Genomic DNA, 22523 nt, shown 5'->3' with positions numbered 1-22523 from the left:
TCTAGCACTCAGGAAACAGAGACAATAGGATCTCGGTGAGTTCCAGGCCAGCCAGCCTGGTCTATATCAGTGAGTTTTAGGACAGCCAGGGATAGGTAGAGAGAGACCATGTTTAAAACAAACAAACAAACAAACACAAAACCAATTATAATAGCTTATACTTACAATCCTAGCACTTTAGAATAGGCAGCAGAGACAAATGAATCATCCATGATTTCAAGGACAGCTTGGTCTAGATGTGACTTCCAGGCCAGCCAGGGTTGCATAGTGAGACCCCCATCTCAACACACACACACACACACACACACCATTTAACTAGGGTTGCATAGTGAGACCCCCATCTCAACACACACACACACACACACACACACACACAGCATTTAACTAGGGTTGCATAGTGAGACCCCCATCTCAACACACACACACACACACACACACACACACACCATTTAACTAGACAGAAAAAGGCCTTCATCTTATTGCAAACACAAACTCTTCCTCATATGATTAGGTCAGCCTGCCCTCGTGCCCTGTTGACTTGTGACAGACCAGACACAGACTCTCTAAATTCCCATTCCTTGTCTCATAAACTGTATAATACGCTAACTGAACTGTTTGTTCCTGAGACTGGCTAGACTTGGAGATAAATATTTCCTGTTTGGCTGACTGGCTGAGACTACCCCTGAGTACAAAACACACCAGTTGCTGATAGCTGCTAAAAAAAGAAGGATGTGTTAATTACCCCAGAACCATTTTTAAGACTGCTCTGATCCTCTCCTCTATGAACCCCAGGCCTAGCACATGTCAGGCAAGGGCTCTACCACTGAGTCATACTATGAGATCCTTGCCCATCTAGAGTTAGTAAAGCTTCAGAAATCTATGCACAATGGAAAGTAATATGCATTGTCCCCCACATTAATTTCTTCATGAAGAAAACAGTTGTAATTTTAAAAAAGATTTACTTTATTTGTATGAGTATTTTGCAAGTATGTACATATGTGTATCACTGTGCATGCAGAGTTCAGAAGAGGGGGTTGAAAGCCTCGAAACTGGAGTTACAGGAGGTTGTGAGCCACCATGTGGGCATTGGGAATCAAACCCAGATCCTCTGTAAGTGCATGAAGTACTCTAACTGCTCAGCCATCATGATAGATTGTGTTTTTGGTTTTTAAAAGAATGTCACAACTAGGCATTGATCATAGCGTTCAGGTGGCAGAGGCAGGGAGATTTCTGTGAGTCTGAGGTCAGCAAGGTCTACAGAGTGAGTTCCAGGACAGCCAGGACTCTGTAGAGAGACCCTGTCTCAAAAAACAAAACACCAGGTGGTGGGGGCACAAGCCTATAGTCCCAGCCCCAGGGAAGCAGAGGCAAGGGGATCCCTGTGAGTTTGAGGTCAACCTGTTCTACAGATGGAGTTCTAGGAAAGGTTCCAAAGCTACAGAGAAACTGTCTTGAAACCCCTCCCTCTCCAAAAAAAAAAAAAAAAAAAAAAAAAAAAAAAACCCTCACAGAGATTAAAATTAGAATAAAGTGATTGTATCCTTAGGCTCACATCACCTTGCAGTAAATGACAAGTGAAAAGCAAAACTGGAAATGGTATAAGAGCTAGTTCCAGGACAGCCTCCAAAGCCACAGAAAAACCCTGTCTTAATCAAAACAAACAAAAAACCTGGAAATGGAATGTATAGCTTCACATAAACTTCAATAAGCATTACATTCCTAATTTAGCAAATAAAATGCTTGGATATGGAGCACAGAGTTGATTGTCCTTGCGGTGAGGAATCAGTGGTGGCTTCTGATTTCAGCGAGTTTTTCCCTTCCCATGGCAGCTTGCATGGTCTGATTGAGAAACCTCTGCTTCTAAGTGTCACTCAGCTCTCTGCCTTCGTTGGGATCTGAACATTTTACAAGCACAGATCTTGCAGAAAGGTCTTTTTGGTTTTGTTGTTTAGCTATTTTTTTTTTTCTGACATGTTCCTTATAGGAACATAACTCATTCCCGTGACCTGTTACTTATGGAACCTCGTGCCTCACTACAGCAGGATTGAGAGTTTAAGGCAAGCCTGGCCTACCAACCCACATCAGACGCTATAAAATAAATAAATAAATAAATAAATAAATAAACTTAAAAAAAATCCTAGCACTCAGGAGGCAGAGGCAGGCAGATATCTGTGTGTCTGAGAATAATCTGGTTTACATAAAGGGTTCCAAGCTAGCTTGGAAGTGCTAATTCTCAAAAAAAAAAAAAAATATTATTAGTTAAAAAAAAAAAAACTGGGCTAGACACATACATAGTTCAAGTGGTTGAATGCCAGCCTAATGTGCAAGAACCCCTGGGTCCACACCAACCAAAAACTGTTGTTCACAAATGTAACCCTAGCACTTGAGAGGTAGAAATGGTAAGATCAGAATTTCAAGGTTATGTAAAGAATTGGAAACCAGCCTGGACGATGTATATCCTTGTCTCAAGAAACAAAAGTGCCAGAGGGTGGTAGTACACACCTTTAATCTCAGTACCTGTGAGTTTGAGGCCAGCCTGATCTACAGAGCCAAGCTCCAGGACAGGCTCCAAAACTACAGAGAAACCCTATCTCGAAAAACAAAACAAAAAAGAAACACACTATCAACCTTGAGAGAAAAGTCTGGTGCTGATTCTGGAAACAGCAGAATGACTTGACCTCACATATCTTTTTATTTATTTTTGAGGCAAGATCTCACTATGTAGCTCTGGCTGTCCTGGAACTCACTATGTAGACCATGTAAGAGTTTCTCTCCTGAGCAAGGACATCTTAGTAGTCAGGAGCCAAAGAATACCACAAAGTCACACCATACAACAAAACTCACACATATTTATTAGGGAGAAGAACATAATGGCAGCTGCATCTGAACAGGAAGAAAGAAAGCAAATGGCTGGGCAGAGAAGAGCTGTGCAGTGAGCTTAGTGGGATAGTATCCCATGATAGGAAACATCAAATTTGGCTGGTCACCCTGAGTTGCAAGGATGGGGATTTTCAAGTCTCCAAACTCTGGGTCAAGCCAGGGGCCATGGTTATTTTCCTATGTTTGAGCTTGGAGTCAACTTAGGGTAAGGGTGTTTTTTCCTTGGCCCTTTTATTCTACAGATCAGGCTGACATTGAACTCCTAGAGATCTGCCAGTCTCTGTCCCTAAGTGCTGGGATTAAAGGCTTGTGTCACTAGGACATAAATTTGTTTGTTTGTTTTGTTTTGTTTTTTTGTTTTTTTGTTTTTTTGTTTTTTTTTTTGAAACAGGATTTCTTTGTGTAATAGTCTTGGCTGTCCTGGAACTCAATATGTAGATCAGAACTCACAGAGATCTGTCTGCCTCTGCCTCTGTAGTACTGGGATTAAAAGCATTGGCCACCACTGCCCTGCTTTAATTCCCCCCCCCCAGGAGATAGATTCTTAATATAAACTAGCTTCAACATCATTTTACAACTCACTGAGACCAGCCTATCTCTGCCTTCAGGGTGCTGAATTTAAAGGAGTGGCCACCAAAGCCCTGCTCTTTTGTTTTGAATCAGGGTCTTACTGTTTTCCAGTTTGGCCTTGAACACATAGCAATCCTCTTGTCTCAGCCTCGAGAAAGCTAGGACTACAGGTTTTCTGAACACTAGTCATATTTATACTAAACACAGTGCCCACATTAGACATAACACACCAGTAGCTAGTCGCCATCACCTCAGTTGGGATAAGCCCGTCTGGCTCCGCCCACGGCCGCGGAGGTTTGGAGGCCCCGCTCCATCCTCCTCCCGAGTTTCCCAAAATTCCGTGCGGCAGGCCGTGGCAGCTCCAAGATGGCGACTCCCATGCATCGGCTTATAGCTCGGAGACAAGCGTAAGTGAGATGCCCAGTGGGGTCTGCTGGAGGGTTGTGGGTGTGGAGACGCCGGTCCGCTAGTGAGCTGGCGCGGACTGCGGGACTGAGCGGGCTCGGAGAGTCCGAAATGAATCCAAGAGTTGTTCGCTGTGTGGTTTATGTTCCTCTGTCCGTCCCACACTTTTGTCAAGGGTAGCCTGGATGCTTAATTCCACACCTTCACTCCCGAGGACCCAAACTTCTCCCACTTCTCCCTTTGCAGTATTCCGGGTCTCCTTCCTATCGCCTTTCCTAGCCTGTCTACAATGCCTTTACTCTTCTCCCATCTACCGCCTCACTTTCTGTGGTTCTCTCCTTCAGTAAATAATTCTTTCAGGACCTACCACTCCATGCCTTTTTTCATAAGAAAAATGTTCGGGATACGCAGTTTATAGTCTTAATTGTGGAACCAGTTGATCCTCTGAACAAGAACAGTTGGTGGTTTTAAAAAGCTTTATAGGGCCGGGCGTTGGTGGCGCCAGAACAACCTCCAAAACAATACAGAGAACCCTGTCTCGAAAAAACATAAACAAACAAACAAACAAATAAAAAAAGCTTTGTAGGAAATAAGAGGCTGTGATGGGAATACGGGAAAGGCTTCTTCAAATTAGTTGGACTGGAAATACATGAGTGGAGGGGTGACATTTCAAGACAGATTGAAAGGCAAAAGAAAGACCATCACCAGAGGGCTTGGGAAAAGAAACGTTACACAGTGGTACAATTGCTTTGAGGCTGTGAGAACTTTTTTTCTATCAAAGCTTCCTAGTCCATTAAGGGTTAATAAATTTCCATCTTTATCTGGTAAAAAATTTGTTTGGGAAACTTGATGGCCTATAACAGACCAACAATTCCTTTAATTTCCTTTACTCCGGTTCTTTATTTTTGATTGGTGTTTCGAGACAGGGTCTTTCCGAATAGCCCTCACTGTCCTGGAACTTGCTCAGTAGAAGGCTGTCCTCTAACTCAGAGATCCACCTGCCTCTGCCTTCCCACCACCGGCCATAGCCCAAGGTTTTAATCCCAGCACTTAGTTCAAGGTTAGCCTGATCCACATAGCAAGTTCCAGGCCATTCGGAGCTGCATACTGAGACCCTGGCTTAATAAATACATAATAACAGCAAAAATCTTAATTTTAAGAGTGCTAAATTCAGTTACTAGGGGCTCATTTCACCATTTTCCTCTCTTAAACTGGTTCTTTTGACTCCAGAATTAGGCTATTTCAGTGACAAGATGGCTTGTATTGTTTTCTTTTCTTTCTTTTTCTTTTTTTCTTTTTTTTTTTTTTTCTTTTTTTTTTTTTGAGACAGGATTTCTTTATAACAGCCCTACCTAGCCTGGAATTCACTTTTGTAAAGCAGGCTAGCTTGGAACTCAGAGATCCACCTGTCTCTGCCTTCCGAGTACTAGGATTAAAGGCAAGACCTCATTTTAAAACGAAACCTACCAGCAATGTTGTGTTCACCTTCTGTATGGCCATGTGATAGTGGCATGTTCAGTTTCTCAAACCTATGAAAAGTTACGCAAAACTAAAAGAAAAATAGTTTCTTGCTTTTGATGTAAGCGTGATTTATTAGTTTTATTAGTTATAAACCTGAGTATTGGGCCAGATGTGGTAGATCATGCTTTTAATCCCAGCACTCAGGAGGCAGAAACAGGTGGATCTTTGTGAATTCAAGGCTAGCCTGGTCTACAGAGTGAGATCCACGACAACTGGGGCTGTTAACATATAGAAACCCTGTTTGGGGGGAGGGGCTTGGATTAAGAGTGTGTGTGTGTGTGTGTGTGTGTGTGTGTGTGTGTGTGTGTGTGTGTTGGAATGGAGGCCGGAGGAACTTGTTGGGGTCAGTTCGCTGCTCCTTCCACCACACAGGTCCAGGGATCCAACTCAGATCTTCAGGCATATAGGAAGCACCATTACCCACCCAGCCATCTCCCATCCTTAAAAGTGTTTTAATGGGTTAGCAGTCTACCTTGGTGGTAGCATTCCATGTGCATGAAGGAGGCCCTGGTTTTAATATCTATCTAGCTTTACGAAGAATAAAGTAAAGTAAAAATCTATAATTATCCTTTGCATTCTGAACTAATAATGTTGGTCCGAATGCATCATTACTGGAAAGCAAAAACAATTTTTGTTTTTATGTGTTTTGCTTTGAGACAGGATTTCTCTATCTGAGCTCAGGTCAACTTTGAACTCACAGCCATTCTCCGGCTTTGGCCTGAAAAGTGAGGGATTACAAGCATGACCACACTTGGCTTAGAAGAGCCAAGATTTGGTCTGATGAATTCCAGGTTGCATGCATTGATCTACATAACTGTATTATTTCTGTGTCTATTAGAGTAAACACTTTATACTTTATGCCTTTTTAGGTCAGAAAGTGTCACAAGACAAAATTTCTAAGGCTTATATTCTGTTCTTTGTAGTGAAGCCAATAAGCAACATGTAAGATGTCAGAAATGCTTGGAATTTGGACATTGGACTTATGAATGCACAGGAAAAAGAAAGTACCTCCACAGGCCTTCAAGAACGGCAGAGCTGAAGAAAGCTTTAAAAGAAAAAGAAAATAGATTATTACAACAAAGGTAAGTTTACATGTGACATCCAGAGGAAGTTGTCCAAATATTTACATAATTGATTAAGGGCTGAAAGTTTCGTTGTAATACTATCTGAATCTCTTGTGTACTTTGGGTTTTGGACATTGTCTCACTGCGTAGCTCATATCAGTCTCAAATTTGCAGTTCTCCTGTCTCAGTGCTCTGAGTGCTGGGATTACAGGTGTGTGCTACCAATCCAGTTTATAGTAGTATTGGCTGATTTTAATAAATGGTTACTGTGTCAGACACTATACTGTGCTTTTCATATCTAAACCTCCAATCTCTACTGGTAAGGTAGCTAGCCATTAACCAATTTGTGTGCTCACACATACAAGCTTGTGCATCTGCACGTTTTACACAAGCTCACTAGACTGTTCTTTATGATAACTAAAATTTGGGTTAAATTTAATTTTGTAAGCAAATGAAATGACCGGGTGTAATTCTAGGAACTCAGATTACATCTATTGTGCTTTTGTTTGCCTGACTTGTCAGTAAGTAGTTCAAACTCTAAACAAAAAGATAGATTTGTGTGTTAGGTCATCTTAACTACTAACTGGCTTTGATGTACACAAGATAAAATGTGTTAAGCACTGAGTCAACCATATGTACTGCCTATATCCTGTCCTAGGAAATTAGTTGATTATAGCAAGAAATCCTGTGTCCTTGAGCATATGTAATGAAGAACAGAATGTTCTGAGGCTATCAGATGCTTCTAAAATCACTCTTATTAATAGGAGCTTTGTTCTCCCTTATGTCCTTTAGCACCGGAGAGACTAATATAGAGAGAAAGACCAAGAAGAAGAGGTAGGTGTGGCTTTCAGTGACACTACCTGGAGGGAGGAAGGTTGGGTCTGAAGTCTTTGTTTGCAGTTCTTAATTATCATTTTGCTTTCTAATACTTACCTCTTCTGTGCAATTTGTTGGCTCCATTTTTTTCTTTTTTTTTGTATAGTGTTCTAGGATCCTTATATCTGGTCTAACAATAAAATCTTACCAAAATTTTGCTAAAGGGGACTGAAAAAATGGCCCAGTTAAGTAAAGTACATGCCATGCATGTGTGTAAATAGCTAGGTGCAGCAGGGGGGTTCCTGCAACCACAGTGCTGAGGCAGTACAGATGGGTGGATTCAGGTGAATTACTGAGCACCCAACTCAGCTGAACCAGTAAGTTCCAGGTCCAGTTGGAACCTCTCAAAAGTATAGAGCAAATGTCTTTGTTAAGTCTAGGCATGGCTGCACTCACTTTATACTCCTGGTAGACTCGAACTGGCTATGTAGAACAGGCTAACCTTGATCTCAGAGATCTGCCTAATCCTGTCTTTCCAGGGAAGGGTTTAAAGGTGTGTTCCATCATGCCTGGCTCTGTTGCTTGTTTTAAGATTTATCTATTTATTATATATGTATATACTGTTCTGTCTTTAGGCCAGAACAGGGCATCAGATCCCATCATAAATGGTTGTGAGCCACCATGTGGGTGCTGGGAGTTGAACCCAGGTCCTCTGGAAGAATAGCCAGTGCTCTTAACAATCTTTCCAACCCTGTTTTTTCTTTCTTTCTTTTTGTTTTTTGCTTTTGATTTTTTGAGTTATTTTATTTACATGTGTATATAGAGAGGTGCCTCTGGATGTTAGAAGGGAAATTGGATCCCTTGGGACTGAAGTTAAAGGGGTTTCTGAGGTACTCCATTGGATGCTGGGATCGAAATTCCAGTCCTCTGATGAAACAGTAAGGCTTCTAAATGCCAAGCCTTCTCTTTAGCACTTGTTTTATTTTTCTGAGACTAGATCTCACTCTGTACCCCAGGCTAGCCTCACACTCTTGGTGATCCTTCTACTTCAGCTTCTTGAGTGCAAGGATTCTAGACTTGAGCCACTGTGCCCTTCTTTTCCTTTGTTTTTCTTTATATTTGTAGGGGACAGATTGCCTTATTGTGTAGCAAAACTTCTGATCCTCTTGCCTCTACCTCCTGGGGTTACCGGCATTCTCAGTGTGACATAGTATGGGAGGTAGGTATACATTGTGGACAACAACGAGAGAGTTGCTGAAGTGATGGAGAGCTTGTAAAGTAGGGAGGCATGTGTTATAGCAGTTAGGAGATCTCCAAACATCAGGGCCTAGGGCTAGTGTTCAGGCCCTCAGCGTGATCACTCTTAAGCTCTGCGTTAAATGTCAGCTTCCCATATGTGCATGCTTTGTGTAACTTGAATAGGTCTAAGAGTGTCACGAGTTCCAGTACCTCTAGCAGTGACAGTTCGGCCAGTGAGTCTTCATCAGAGAGCGAAACATCTGCCTCATCCTCCTCAGAAGACAGTGACTCGGATGACAGCCTCTCTAGCTCTTCCTCATCAGTTTATTCCTCCTCCTCTTCCTCCTCCTCGGACTCAGACTCAGACTCCAGCTCCTCCAGTAGCAGCAGTTGCAGTACAGAGAGTAGCTCAGATGATGAGCCGCCAAAGAAGAGGAAAAAGAAATAGAAATCTCTCCATTGGACTGTCTAATGAACCAAAAACATCAGTATGATTCACAGGCAAGCAGGCTAGCCGGTCAGCTTGTTAGGATTCAGACCTTTCTAAGTATTCGCCATTGTACAGAATATCAATAAAAGATAAATATATATATATAATGTATATATACATATATATACACACACACATTTATTTTAGGAATGAATATTGCGTTCTTGCTGTTTTTTTTTTTTTTTTTTTTTTTTTTTTTTTTTGTTTTTTTTTTTTTTAAAGTTGGGGTCTCACTTCGTAGTCTTGGCTGGCCTGGAACTCACTATGTAGAGGAAGCTGGCCTTGATTTCACAGAGATCTACCTGATTCTAGTGCAGGGATTAGAGATAAGTGCCACCATGCTCAGCTTTTGTTGACTTTTTTTTTTTTTTTTTTTTTTTTTTTGTAGAACATAATGAGTCAAAGCTGAAAACCAGGAAACTCTTTCAATGATGTCATTTTTTTTCCTGCCTATGAAATGAATGCCTTTATGTGGGTATGTGTTAAGGTGTGTATAGGACAGGCTTTGAAGGTACTGGATCAGAATATAAAGTAAGGAGGTCCTCTTTTTTTGCTATGTTTACTGTGTGAGATTTGATACATTGTTATTGTAAGTGTAGCTTTCCTACTGTTAATAAATGTGCTCTATTTTTGTTTGTGCTCAGAAAATTAATCTGATTTTTCTATCCTGAATAATAAAATTCAAGGAACCTAATAACAGTACATTGGAATGATGTTAAGTTTCAAGTTTTTATGTTTTTTCATTTAAGATTTATTTGCATGTGTATTCATATGCATCATATTTGTGTGAGAACATCCAGAGGCCAGAAGAGGACATCACACCCCCATGACTGGAGCTATAGGCAGCTGCAAAGCTGCTATGTGGGTGCTAGGAATCAAACCTGGGTCTTAGGCAGGAGCAGCAAGTGCTCAGCTGCTGAGCCATCTCTCCAGCCCCATGTTAGGTTGTTTATCATTCGCTTCCTTCTGGTTTCCTGGGTTCTTTTTTGTCTTGCCACATGTACCAGTCAGTCACTTTTTATTAGACATTAGTTCTCTGTCAGGATGTAAAGATTCAGCCATAGTTGAATTCTTCACAGATGACCATTTGGTCATATTCAGGAGTGCCCTTCCTGTGGCCTGCACATAAGAAAGACAGCAACTGAAGAGCACGTGGGTGCTGGCACTGTGATGACCCTAGCTGTGTTCTTTTCTTATGTTGTGCATTTGTGATAGTGAGCACAGTGCTGCCCTGCTTACCTTTTGGATAAAATCACCATCCAGTTTGGCATGTCTCCCAGTCTAATATCTATGAATTTCTTCTTCACTGGTACAACCGATTGGTGCCACACTGAAGTCTTGGCTGAGGAACCAAACATCTCAGGAGGGCTCTTGGTCTTTTGAGACACCATCTCATATAACCCAGGCTGGCATCAAATTCCCTAGGTAGCTGAGGGTGGCCTTGAAATTCTTACCTTCCTCCTTTCACCTGGCATCCTTTTTATTTTAATGTGCCTGTCTAGGTCTGTATGCACTACGTATGTGTGGGAGCACATGGAGGCAGGCAGTTGGGAGCTGTGAGTGTAGAAGCTTGGAACTGAAATCCTCTGCAAGAGTGTGTTTAACTGCTGAACCATCTCTCCTACCCCTGGTTACTTTGTATTTAAAAGATTATTTTTAGTCAGGCAGGCATTGGTGGTCCCAGCACTTGGGAGGGAGAGACAGGGATCTCTGAGTTCAAGGCCAGGCTGCTCTACAGAGCTAGTTCCAGGACAGGCTCCAAAGCAATATAGAGAAATCCCTGTCTTGAAAAACCTAAATAAATAAATAAAAGATTATTTTTTAAGGGTAAGACCAATGGCTCAATCAGTAAAGTGGGAGGGACTGAGGTAAGCAGATCTGTGGTGTTCATTGGCCAGCCAACTTACTGAGCTCCAGATTCAGTGAGACTGTCCTAAATGAGGTAGATAGCAGAGCAATTGAGGACAACATGTGACCCCTGACCTAACACATATACACGAGTGTGTCCATACAAACAAGCTTTCATAAACATTGCATTTTATTTTTTTCAGTTAGAACCCTGTGGTGAAAGCTAGGCAAGCTATATGACACTTTACATGGTAACCGATCCTATATGACTTTATGAATAACTAGGAATAAACTGGTGTGTTGGCATAACATGTACAGGGTTTAAATCTGACAGGATAGGGAAATATAGTACAATATTTTTAAAAGTATTATAATGTGAGGTTTAGCCATATAACTCTGGCCTTAAATTTTTAAAGATGTGTGTCATGATATCTATCTGGTGTAAGCTTGTAATAATCCCAGCACTCTGGAGACAGAAGCAAGAGGATCAAGAATTCAAACTATATCATGTCAAATTAGATGTCAGAAAAAGAATATAACAAGGAATAAAGGTCAGTTGTTTAATAAAGTAGTCAGGTAGTTTTTGGTTTGGTTGGTTTTCCTGGCTGTCCTGAAACTTGCTTTGTAGACCAGAATGGCCTAGAACTCACAGAGATCTGCCTGCCTCTGCCTCCCAAGTGCTGGGATTAAAGGTGTGCACCACCGCCTGGCTAGTGACCAGGATTTTTGAGGCAGGGTCTCACCATGTAGCCATGCTGTCTTCTTAACTCCCCAGCCTTTAAAGTGCTACGATTAACATCCAACACTACACCCAGCTTAGAAAGTTATTCTAACTAGTGAAGATGAAAACTAAATACTTCAGTATTTATGAAATGCCACTAAATCAGTAAAACAGTACTTTTGGGAAAACCTACAACCCTAAATTTCATTTTTGTTTTTTGTTGTTGTTATTTTTGATACAGGGATTCAGGATGGATGATGTCTGAGCAGCCTTACCTGATTTACAACCCTAAATTTTAAGGGAGGGGAGTATGTAGAACAAATGACTTAAGTTTGTAACATTAGCAATTAGGAAACAAATCCCCAAATCAGCAGAAGGAAGAAAATAATAAACATCAAATTAGGGACAGATGTGCTGGTATACACCTTTGATCCCATCATTTGGGAGGCAGAGGCAGATGGATCTCTGAGTTGGAGACCACCTTGGTCTACTTAGTAAGTTCCAGGATATCCAAGGCTACATAGTGAGACCCTGTTTTGAAAACTAAATTAATACATTAAATTAAGAATCAGTTAAATAGTGGAATTGGAGAGATAGTTCAACAGTTGAGAGTGCTTTCAGCGGTCATGAGGACTGGAGTTCTGACCCTGATGCCCACATAACAGACTGTCTGTGGTCCTCTAAGTCTGGCTTTGGAGAGGATGAAGATATAGGGGGCTCACAGGAGCCTCCTGGCTTCCAGCCTAGCTAGGACTCTGCTTTAGAGAATTGTTAGATAGATGGGGGACACTTGACTCTTTGTGGTCTCTGCACACAGGTAAATAAAATCTTTTTAACAATTAAATTTAAAGTCTAGCAGCATGAGGCCCTGGGTTCAAGTTCCAGCTTCACAAATGTGGTGATGCCAGCCTGTTAACCCAGTGCTATGGAAGAAAATCAGAAGTTCAAGGTCATCCTTGGCTTTCCAGATCACTCTGAGAAGGAGCAGGGATGGCACAGGCCTTTAATCATAGCACTCAGGAGGCAGAGGCAGCTAGATCTCTGAGTTTGAAGCCAGCCTGCTCTACAGAGTGAGTTCCAGGATAGCCAGGGCTACACCGAGAAACCCTGTCTCAGAAAAAAGAGAGAAGATATTACCAATATCAGGCATAACAGGTAACATTACTACAGATACCACAGATATTAAAAGGAAACTGGGGAAATTAATAGTTTTGTTTTTGTTTGTTTTTTTTTTTTCTTTCTAGTGAGGTTGCTTGGGAAGCTTCATTGGGAAAGAGAAAGAAGGGAAGGGAGGAGAGAGGAGATAGAGACCTGCCTCCTCAGAGAAGCAGCCGAAGAACAATTTTTTCTTTCTTTCTTTCTTTTTTTTGTTTGTTTTGTTTTGGTTTTTTTTTTTTTTTTTTTTTTTTTTTTTTTTTCTAGACAGGGTTTCTCTGTGTAGCCCTGGCTGTCCTTTGTAGAACAGACCCACCCCTAACTCAGAGATCCGCTTGTCTCTCCTTCGAAAGCGTAGAGATCAAAGGCATGCACCACCATGCTTGAAAATTGTTTTTCTTAGAAGAGGTCTGTCAATATTACCTACTGCGATCTTGAACTGATAGGCTCATGCTTCTCATATTACCTCCTGTGATTTGAACTGATAGGATCAAATGCTTCTCACATTACCACCTGTGTTTCTGAACTGATAGGATCAAATGCTTCTCATTCCTCAGTCTCCCAAGTAGCTGGGACTACAGCTATGTACCATTACGGTTGGCCCTGGAAAATTTTCTTGAAAGACAACAGATACTCGCTAATAAGTAAATGCATAGCCAAGCCAGGTGGTGGCAGTGGCACAGGCCTTTAATCCCAACACTCAGGAAGCAGAGGCAGAGGCAAGCAGATCTCTGTGAGTTCAAGACCAGCCTGAACTCTATAGAGTGAGTTTAGGATAGCTAGGGCTGTTACACAGAGAAACCGGGTCCTGGGGGGGGGGGGGAGGCAGGGGCAGGGGAAGACAGAAAAGCAAACAAGGCCAGGAGGTGGTGGCACACACCTTTAATCCCAGCACTGGGAGGCAGAGGCTGGAGCCCAGCCTGGTCTACAGAGCGAGTTCCAGGACAGGCTCCAAAGCTACAGAGAAACCCTGTTTTGGAAGAAAAAAAAAAATGAATACTAACCTATATTAAACTCAATTTATAGTTGAACACCTTAAAAACTGAGAGCTCCATTTATTAAATGTGATTTTGGACTTTAAAGTTAAACACACACACACACATAAATGTATATGTGTCTGAGTGTGTGTGTGTCTATATATAGACACACACACATACATACTAAGAGGAAATAAACTTTGAACTGAGTAATGTACATAGGGTGTGCATATACATAGGGTGTAGTTGTAGATAAGGAAATAAATTGAACTAATGTAAAAGACAGCTAATCATAGATGGGTTCACTGCCCTTGTGTAATTGCTTAAAAGCATTCTAAAGATATGAAACTGCTGCTAAGGTAGTGTAGTGACTCTTTTTTCCAGGCATACATTATCTTATGTAATGCCTTCTCACAACTGAATCGGGCCTAATCTGTGTGAGTAGAATGGAACAAAGGTGACAAGACGTGATGCTATGCTATGGTAGGCATTATACCTTCCGCCTTGTCCGCCTTGTCTCTTAAAAACTCTGTAGGATAAAGAAGTCTCTGAGCATGATATACAAGCAACCATGTGGACCTGTCTCCTTGAGGAAGTGCTGAGTCTTCTTGCCAGCAATGACTCATCAGGAATGTCAGAATGGTGGAAACCATGCTTTTGATGATGCTCAGTGAAGTTCTGGAAACTATAATCCAAGATCCCAAGCCAGACCTCAATTCTTGACCCACAGAAACTATCAGATGATAAATACTCTTTTGTTTCATTCTTCTGTTTTTTTTTTTTTTTTTTAAGACAAAGTTTCTCTGTGTAACAGTCCTGGCTGTCCTGGAACTTGCTTTGCAGACCAGGCTGGCCTTGGACTCACTGAGATCCACCTGCCTCTACCTCTCAAGTGCTGATATTAAAGGCAAGCGTCAACACTGCTCAGCATTAAAGACCTACTGTTTTTGTATTTTGAAGTTCATGGTTACTGAAAAGTCACATTCAGGTTTCTGTTCAAAATTTTTTTGTGAAAGAGTTCTGATGGGAGACGTTATTCTGTAATATGCTTCCTTATTGGTTAATGAATAAAGCACTGTTGGCAAATAGGAAGGCTAGATAGGCAGGGTTAAAAGACAAGGAGGATTCTGGGAGATGTAGTAGGGAGGAGAGTCAAGATGTAGGGACTAGAGAGAAGAGGTCCAGTCCCTCTCTCAAGTAAGATAAGATCACGTGGAAACACTTAGGTTAATAGAAATGGGTTAACCTTTAAGACAGAGCTAGCCAATAAGAAATGCTAGTAACGGGTCGACAGCTTTATTTCTAATGGCTGACGCAGCTCTGGGGCCAGGCTGGCATGGAGACTGCTCTTTGCCAATTTACCTAAATTAGTTGCTCCTCTGATTCAATCCCTTTGCCTTCATTTTCCATCATTTATATTTGACTATCTGTTGTGTGGTTTTGTGTGTGTGGGTGTGTGTGGGTGGGTGGGTGGGTGTGTGGGTGGGTGTTCACAAGTGTGTCTTCTCCATCAATATGGCTATTCCATTTTATGAAGGTAAGGATTTAGTTTTGCTCGATCCTGCCTCTAAAGCCTGGACTGTTACCTGACTTATAAAAGCACAATGAATCAACTGTTGGCAGAATAAATGGATTAAGACAAAATCATCTGCATTCATATTAGTGAATTGCCTTAGTGTTACTTGAATTCTTAGTTGAATGAGGGAAGCATTTAGGCTGTGGGTTTGTATGAACTGATACTAAATATTGATGTTAGAATCCTTATAACAAAATTTTTACTTTTATATTTTGGATATCTTTTATGTCAATGGGTATTTTGCTTGCATGAATGAATGTCTGTGAACTATTGATGTGCCTGGTGCCTCTGGAGGCCAGGAGGAGGGTATCAGATCCCCTGGAACTAAAGTTACAGTTTGTGAGTCTCCGTGTGGATACTGGGAACTGAACCCAGGTCCTGTGGAGGAGCAGCTAGTGCTCTTACCTGAGCCATGTTTTCAGCCCCCAAATTTTTCTTTCTAAAAAATGGAGAATAGGAAGGATGGTGGTGGCATATGCAAGGGGATCTGTGAATTCCAGTTCAGCCTGGTCTACACAGCCAGTTCTAGGACAGCCATCATGACACAAAGAAACACTGTCTCAGAAAAAGAAATGAAAAAGAGGATTATAGATGTGACTCTCTTGGTAGAGTAGAGTAATTTCTTAGCACCCATGAAGACTTGGGTTTGATTCCCAGCACCTCTTAAATGGAGTGCAGTATTGACTGATATAGTCAAGAGGATCAAGAGTTCAGGGTTGTCCTTGGATACAAAGAATTCAGAGACTATATGGGCTACATAAGACCATCTCAAAACAACTACAAAGACATTGTTTACAACTGCATTTTCTGTTGATTCACATTTCTTTAAAGGATATTGTAGTAGATAGCCTGTAATCTGGCCTTTGGTGATCCCTACCCCTGTCACTTTTCAGCCTCTCCCAGATATGACTGACTTTTGCAACCAATAAAATGAAGACATTGAGAATTCTCATGAGATAGCCCATCATAACTGAATTTCTTTTGTTGGTTTTGTGGTGTGTATGTATGTATGAGCATGAGCATATGTGGCAGGGGACAGGGTTTCTCTGTATCCCTGGCTGTCCTGGAACTTGCTCTGTAGATGATGCTGACCTAGAATTCAACAGAGATCTACCTATCTCTGTCTCCCAACCACTGGGATTAAAGGAGTGCACTTCCACACCCAGCAGAATTGAATTTCTTTGCAAAAGAAAAGGAGGCTCCTGAATATCTTCCTTCCTTCCTTCCTTCCTTCCTTCACTCCTTCCTTCCTTTCTTTTCTGCATTCCTTCTTCTTCTTTCTTCCTCCTCCTTTTTTTTTTTATTTTTTTTTTTTTTGAGACAGGGTCTCATCATTATATAGCCCAGGCTACCCTTGAACTCATTATATAGTCCAGACAATCCTCAAACTCTCCATTTTCCTGCTTCAGCTGACTAAGTCCTTTGATTATAGGTGTACACCACAGTTTCTTTCTGAATGACTCATTTGGTAACTAAACAATGATAGTCACTTACTGATACAGAGTTAATCATTAAATCATGTTGGATTGCATGGATTGCAATAGCAAAAAATACATATCCAGACATGGTATATGGTATATGGTATATGGTGTATCTTTTTTTTTTTTAAACAGACTTAATTCACTTTATTTTTCTTGTATAAAACCCCTTATGTGGTGGCAACAGCTGGAGCCTGGGTCCTCTGAACAGAGACTCTGATATGGGCTTTCACAAGATGGTCGGTGAATTCCTGATAAGGAGACTTGGTGAACACAGTCTCTTTCCAGAGGTCAGGGGTCAGGTAGCTGTAGGTCTTAGAGATGGCATCAAAGGTGGCCTTGGCAAAGTTGCCCAGGGTGGCAGTGTATCCCCTGGCTGATGTGTAGTAGTCATCAATACCGGCCATCATCAGTAGCTTCTTGGGCACAGGAGCAGAGACGATGCCAGTTCCTCTGGGGGCAGGGATGAGACGCACCAACACAGAGCCACAGCGGCCTGTCACTTTGCATGGAACAGTGTGGGGCTTGCCAATCTTGTTCCCCCAGTAGCCTCTCCTCACAGGGACAATGGAAAGCTTGGCCAAGATGGTGGCCCCTCGGATATGTGGCTACCTCCTTGGAGCATTTAACACCAAGACCAACATGACCGTTGTAGTCCCCAATAGCGACAAAAGCCTTGAACCTGGTCTGATGGCCAGCCCTTGTCTGTTTCTGTACTGGCATGATCTTTAGAACCTCATCCTTAAGAGATGCCCCAAGAAAAAGTCAATAATCTCGGATTTCTTAATGAGCAAAGAGAAAAGGTAGATCTCCTCCAGGGACTTGATCTTCATGTCCTTAACAAGGCGGCCCAGCTTGGTGACAGGGACCCACTCCTTGTCTTTGGCTTTACTTCCACGAGCCCCACGGCCTCGACCACGACCACGGCCCCTGAAACCGCTGCGGAAGCCTCTGCAGAAGCCTCTGCAGAAGCCGCCAAGGCCTCCTAATCCTGGGTCCCCGGGTCCTCCGGCTGCACCAGCGTCATCCGCCATTTGGTGTTTTCCGGAAGTAGAAGCAGCTTTTTTTTGGTTTTTCAAGACAGGGTTTCTCTGTGTACCTTTGGAGCCTGTTCTGGAACTAGCTCTGTAGACCAGGCTGGCCTCAAACTCAGAGATCTGCTTGCCTCTGCCTCCTGAGTGGTGGATTAATAACATGCACCACCAATGCTGGGTGAACTTTTTTATTAAAATTTATTTTATGTGCATTGGTGTTTTTGCCTGCAGGTATGTCTGTGTGAGGATGTTAGATTATCTGGAACTGGAGTTACGGACAGTTGTGAGCTGTCATGTGGGTGTTGGGAATTGAATCAGGGTCCTTTGGAAGAGTAGTCAGTGATCTTAACCTTTGAGGCATCTCTCCAGCCCCTTACATGGTATATCTTAATATGGGCAGGCCAAGTTCAGAAGAGTCCTGGCAGAGTAGTTAGTATAATATTTTTATAATATATAACATAGCCCAACATTGAAGGTAATTAACTTGAAAAAGCCTTTTTTTTTGTTTTGTTTTGTTTTGTTTTTCTTTGTTTTTCGCTTTTCTTTCTTTCTTTTTTTTTTTAAAGACTTGGTTCCATGTATTGATAGAGGATGTCCTTGAATTTTTGATCCTCTGCCTTTATCTTCTGAGTGCCTTATTATAGGCAAGCACCACCACAGTCAATGTTGGGGGGTGGAGCCAGGGTTGGTTTGCTACCATCCCCAGTGCTAGACAAGCACTTTCCAAACTGAGCTAAATTCCCTAGTCCATGAGATTTTTGTGACTAATTTTTATTTTATTGATCTATCCACAATTTAATAAATTGATGGATGGATAGTACTAGAACTGCTCAGGTGTTTTTACAAAGAATGTGTCAAGCTTGAAATGACTGAAGAATTAGCCACTAAGAGTAGTCTATATGGAACAATACCTGTGAGAATATTTGCCAAGTTAAGAAAACACTATCACACCTTTAATCCCAGCACTCAGGAAGCAAAGGCAAGAGGATCTCTGAGTTCGAGGCCGGCCTAGTCTACAGAGCTAGTTCCAGAACAGCTAGGGCTGTTACACAGAGAAACCCTGTCTCAAAAAACCAAAACCAAACCAAACCAAAAACAAAGACAAAACAAAACAAAAAACCACTCAATTCAACTCTGCTAAAATGTGTTTTTATTTATTGTTTTAGTTTTATGAGACCAGCTCTCTATATCCCAGGCTGGCCTAAAACATGCAGTAATCCTCTTGCCTCAACTCAGCCTCTTAAGTGCTGAGGTTACGGTACAAGATCACCATGCCTGACTAAGATTTGTTACTGTTAATCATATGGCCAAATTGTATGGAGCAGAAAAAGCTTAATTGAACACATTTATGAAGCATTTGGTAACAAGACGTTTAAAGGTTTTATCATGTGTTATTAAACAATAGTACTGACAGTGGTCTTTGAGTTCCAGGATGTTTTCTTTCTTTCTTTTTGGAGAGAACACTCTGGGTCAGGGAGCATAAGCCTGTAATCCCCACAATTGGGAGGTGGAAACTGGAATATCAGGACTTCAAGGCCAGCCTTAACTGCATAATGAGCCTGAGGCCAGCATGACTGCATGACACCCTGTCTCAAAACCACAACAAGAGTGATAAGGCTGAATATACCTTGCTCTATCTATCATACAAAATTGGGTGACACAACAGCAGTAAATTATTATTGGGATTGTCTGCACTTAAGACAAGGGAAGGGTAGATTTATAGTTTTCTTCATTATTATCATGCATATGGTGTATGTGGGCCCAAAAGCCACAGGATTATATGGGAATTCTTCTTGTCCCACTATTACATGAGTTCTGGGGATGGAACTCAGGTCTCCAGCCCTGTTCAGAAACCACCTTCACCCAACGAGCCCTGTCAACATCCCTGAAATGGAAAATATGAGCCCGTGGGGGCAATTCTTACTCAATTCTTACTCCACCTCACAGAGACAGGTGCTGGCTTCAAACTTGCTATGACCTTGAACTCTCATTTACCTGCCCCTGCCTTTCAAGTGCTGGGATAGAAAATTGCACCACCATGCATGTGGTTGGGAATTTCATTTGTTGGAGTAGAATAAGCATAGAGCTTACTCTGTTCATCCTTTGCTTTGCTTCGTTGTTTTATGGCGCGGGGGATCATACTGTGGGCCTTGTACATTTGATGCAATGGCTACACCTTCTGTTTTACATGTGTAGTTCAGCTGTATCAAGCCATTCATGGCATTTTGAGATCACTCCTCTGGCTCCATTATCTGTCTCTGGAGATCTTTCTGTTTTACAAACCCAAGACTCTGCCTATTTTAAAATTCTCTCATGACTCTCCAGTCACTGTAGCAGTCATTCTGTTTTTGGTTTCTGCAAACTTGACTCTTCTTACTACCTCAGCTAAGTGGAAGCATTCGGTGGTTATTTTTTCTGTGACTGGTTTATTTCATTTGCATGATGTCTTCACATTCACCCATGTGGTAGCACAAGTCAAATTCCTTCCCCTTTTAAGGTTGAATAAATGATAGTGTCGTGTATTGTGTAACACACTTCATTCATTCTTTTACCCAACGATATACACTTGGTGACTTCTTCTCTTTAGCTATTGTAAATAATGTGAGATATGAAACTCTTAGGAGAACTACCGCATCACTGTTATTGGACACTAAATAATTGTGGAAAATTAGCTTCTACTGATGGTGCAAACACATTTTTAAAGGAGTTCAGTCTACAAATTAAAATAATTCCTTTGTGAAGCTTTTGCTGAAGGCATGTCTTTGTAGCAGCCAATCAGTTTGAATCATAGGGCTGTTGAGTAGCTGCATATACTTAACAGCTAAAACAAGAATATGTCCATTTGCCACACACTTGTGGCAGGCTGATTTGCAGAATCCATGCTATGGTTTGCATAGCCTGCTTTGAACTCAGGCATGAATGAGGTAGAGGCTGGAGAATCAGACATTCAAGGTTATTGGGAGCTACATAATGAATTTGAGGCTAACAGCCTACATGAGACCTTGTCTTACAGAATCAGAAAAATTCCATTTAGCTACATGATTAAGGATCTCTCACCCAGTTTTTAAAATCTGAATTTTATTATTCTTAATTATGGATAGGTATATGTATCTGTATGAATGCTGATGCCCTCAACACAAACTACCCTGGAGCTGGAGTTACAGATAATGAGCTACCTGATATGGATGCTGGGAACTGAATCTAGGCTGGCTGGAAGAGCAGACAGTACTCTTAACCACTGAGCCCTCCCCTACTTTTTTTTTTTTTTCTTCAATTCTGGGACCAAAAAAATGATGTGATTCCTAAGAAGACTATAAAATGGAATTATGTATCTAAATGGGAACATATCAAATAGAAATACACATCACATGTGGTTTCATGAACTTAGCCCCTTACCCAGTATTTCACTCCTGTGATGGTTCACTGCTGGTTGACTGGTTATGTCTCATTACTTTGGCACTTAGGAGGTTTCCTGTTTGTTTTATGACCAGTCTACCGTTCATGTACACACTCAAGACCCTTTAACTGCCTTTAATTTCCATGTCACTCCTAACCTCTAAGCCATCTCCCTAGCTCCTCTCACGCAGTTTTTAATTGGAGTTGGTCACTTTTCCATGTAATATGTGCTGCTAGAGAAGAATCTAAGAGACTTGGAAAATTGTCTTTCAAGCAAGAGGCATGCTCAACGTTGAATGCTAGCAGATTAATAGTAGATATCTGGTGATTTATTTTTGTATGTAAAACTATTTCAAAAGCAAAATGCAGAAGTTGTCTATGCTCCTTTGAATAACCAGTCACCTGTGCTTCTGTAAGCAATCCTAAATTAACCTCAGTAGGTCTCATGCCCTGCCAAAAAGCCATGAAAATAAGAAGGGAGACTGGCTGGGAAGAGAAGTCAATTAGTGAGAAGGGAAGAGTGATAAAAGAGGGCATATAGATGAATATGATCAAAATATACTGTTTCCATGAATAAAAATGTCCCAACAAAGCCCATCATTATATGTAATTAATACATGCTAATAAAAATGTAGAACTGGGTATGTAGCTTAGTAGGTAGAGTGCTTGCCTAGCATGCAGGAAGCCCCGGGTTACAGCCCCAGTGCATCAGTGGGGAGTGGAGGAATGTCATACCCACCTGTAATCCCAGCATTCTGGAGGTGGAGCAGAATTTCAAGGTCATCTTCAGCCACAGTTCGAATTTGAGCTTGAGCTATGTGAGATCAGAAATAAAGACAGAATGATGGAAGAAAGAAAGAAAGGGAGGAAGGAAGGAAAGAAGGGGAAGGAGGGGAAAGAAGAAAGGAAGATCAAACAATCCCATTGCAGTTAAACATTGATAGGATATTTGAAATCATTTTTTTTTGCACGCACGTGTGTGTGTGTGTGTGTGTGTGTGTGTGTGTGTGTGTGTGTGTGTGTCTGTGTAGGTACATGTGCCACAACACATATGGAGGTCAGAGGACACTTTGGGAGATTTGGTTCTTTCTTTGTTCACCTGGGTGGGTTCCAGGGATTAAAATCAGTTTGCTAGGCTTTCTCGACAAGCTCTACCCACTGAACCATTTTGTTGGCCTTTCTTTTTTATGGTGTTTTTTGAGACAGGATCTTGACCTGTGGCCCTGAGTGGTCTCTTACTCAATAAGTATACTAGGATGGTCTCATACAGCAATCCTCCTGTCTCCATGTCTTGAGTACTAGGATCCTAGGTATGAATGAACCACCTCTCTGACCTTAAAATCACTTTTGCTG

The 22523-nt window shown here is 41.6% G+C and overlaps 1 protein-coding gene across 1 annotated transcript; it reads left to right on the top strand.

The window, feature by feature from the left end:
* Nucleotides 1-3787: 3787 nt before the first annotated feature.
* Zcchc10 (zinc finger CCHC-type containing 10) lies at nucleotides 3788-9096 on the top strand. The gene is made up of 4 exons (XM_051180719.1): nucleotides 3788-3857; nucleotides 6300-6458; nucleotides 7233-7274; nucleotides 8679-9096. The coding sequence occupies exons 1-4, from the start codon at nucleotides 3817-3819 to the stop codon at nucleotides 8941-8943; spliced, it is 507 nt and encodes a 168-aa protein (XP_051036676.1). The 5' UTR covers nucleotides 3788-3816; the 3' UTR covers nucleotides 8944-9096.
* Nucleotides 9097-22523: the final 13427 nt, after the last annotated feature.

The sequence above is a fragment of the Phodopus roborovskii genome, unplaced genomic scaffold, assembly GCF_943737965.1.
Source record: "Phodopus roborovskii unplaced genomic scaffold, PHOROB, whole genome shotgun sequence".
Classification (NCBI taxonomy): Eukaryota; Metazoa; Chordata; class Mammalia; order Rodentia; family Cricetidae; genus Phodopus; species Phodopus roborovskii.
This window is presented reverse-complemented; position numbering and strand designations above follow the sequence as displayed.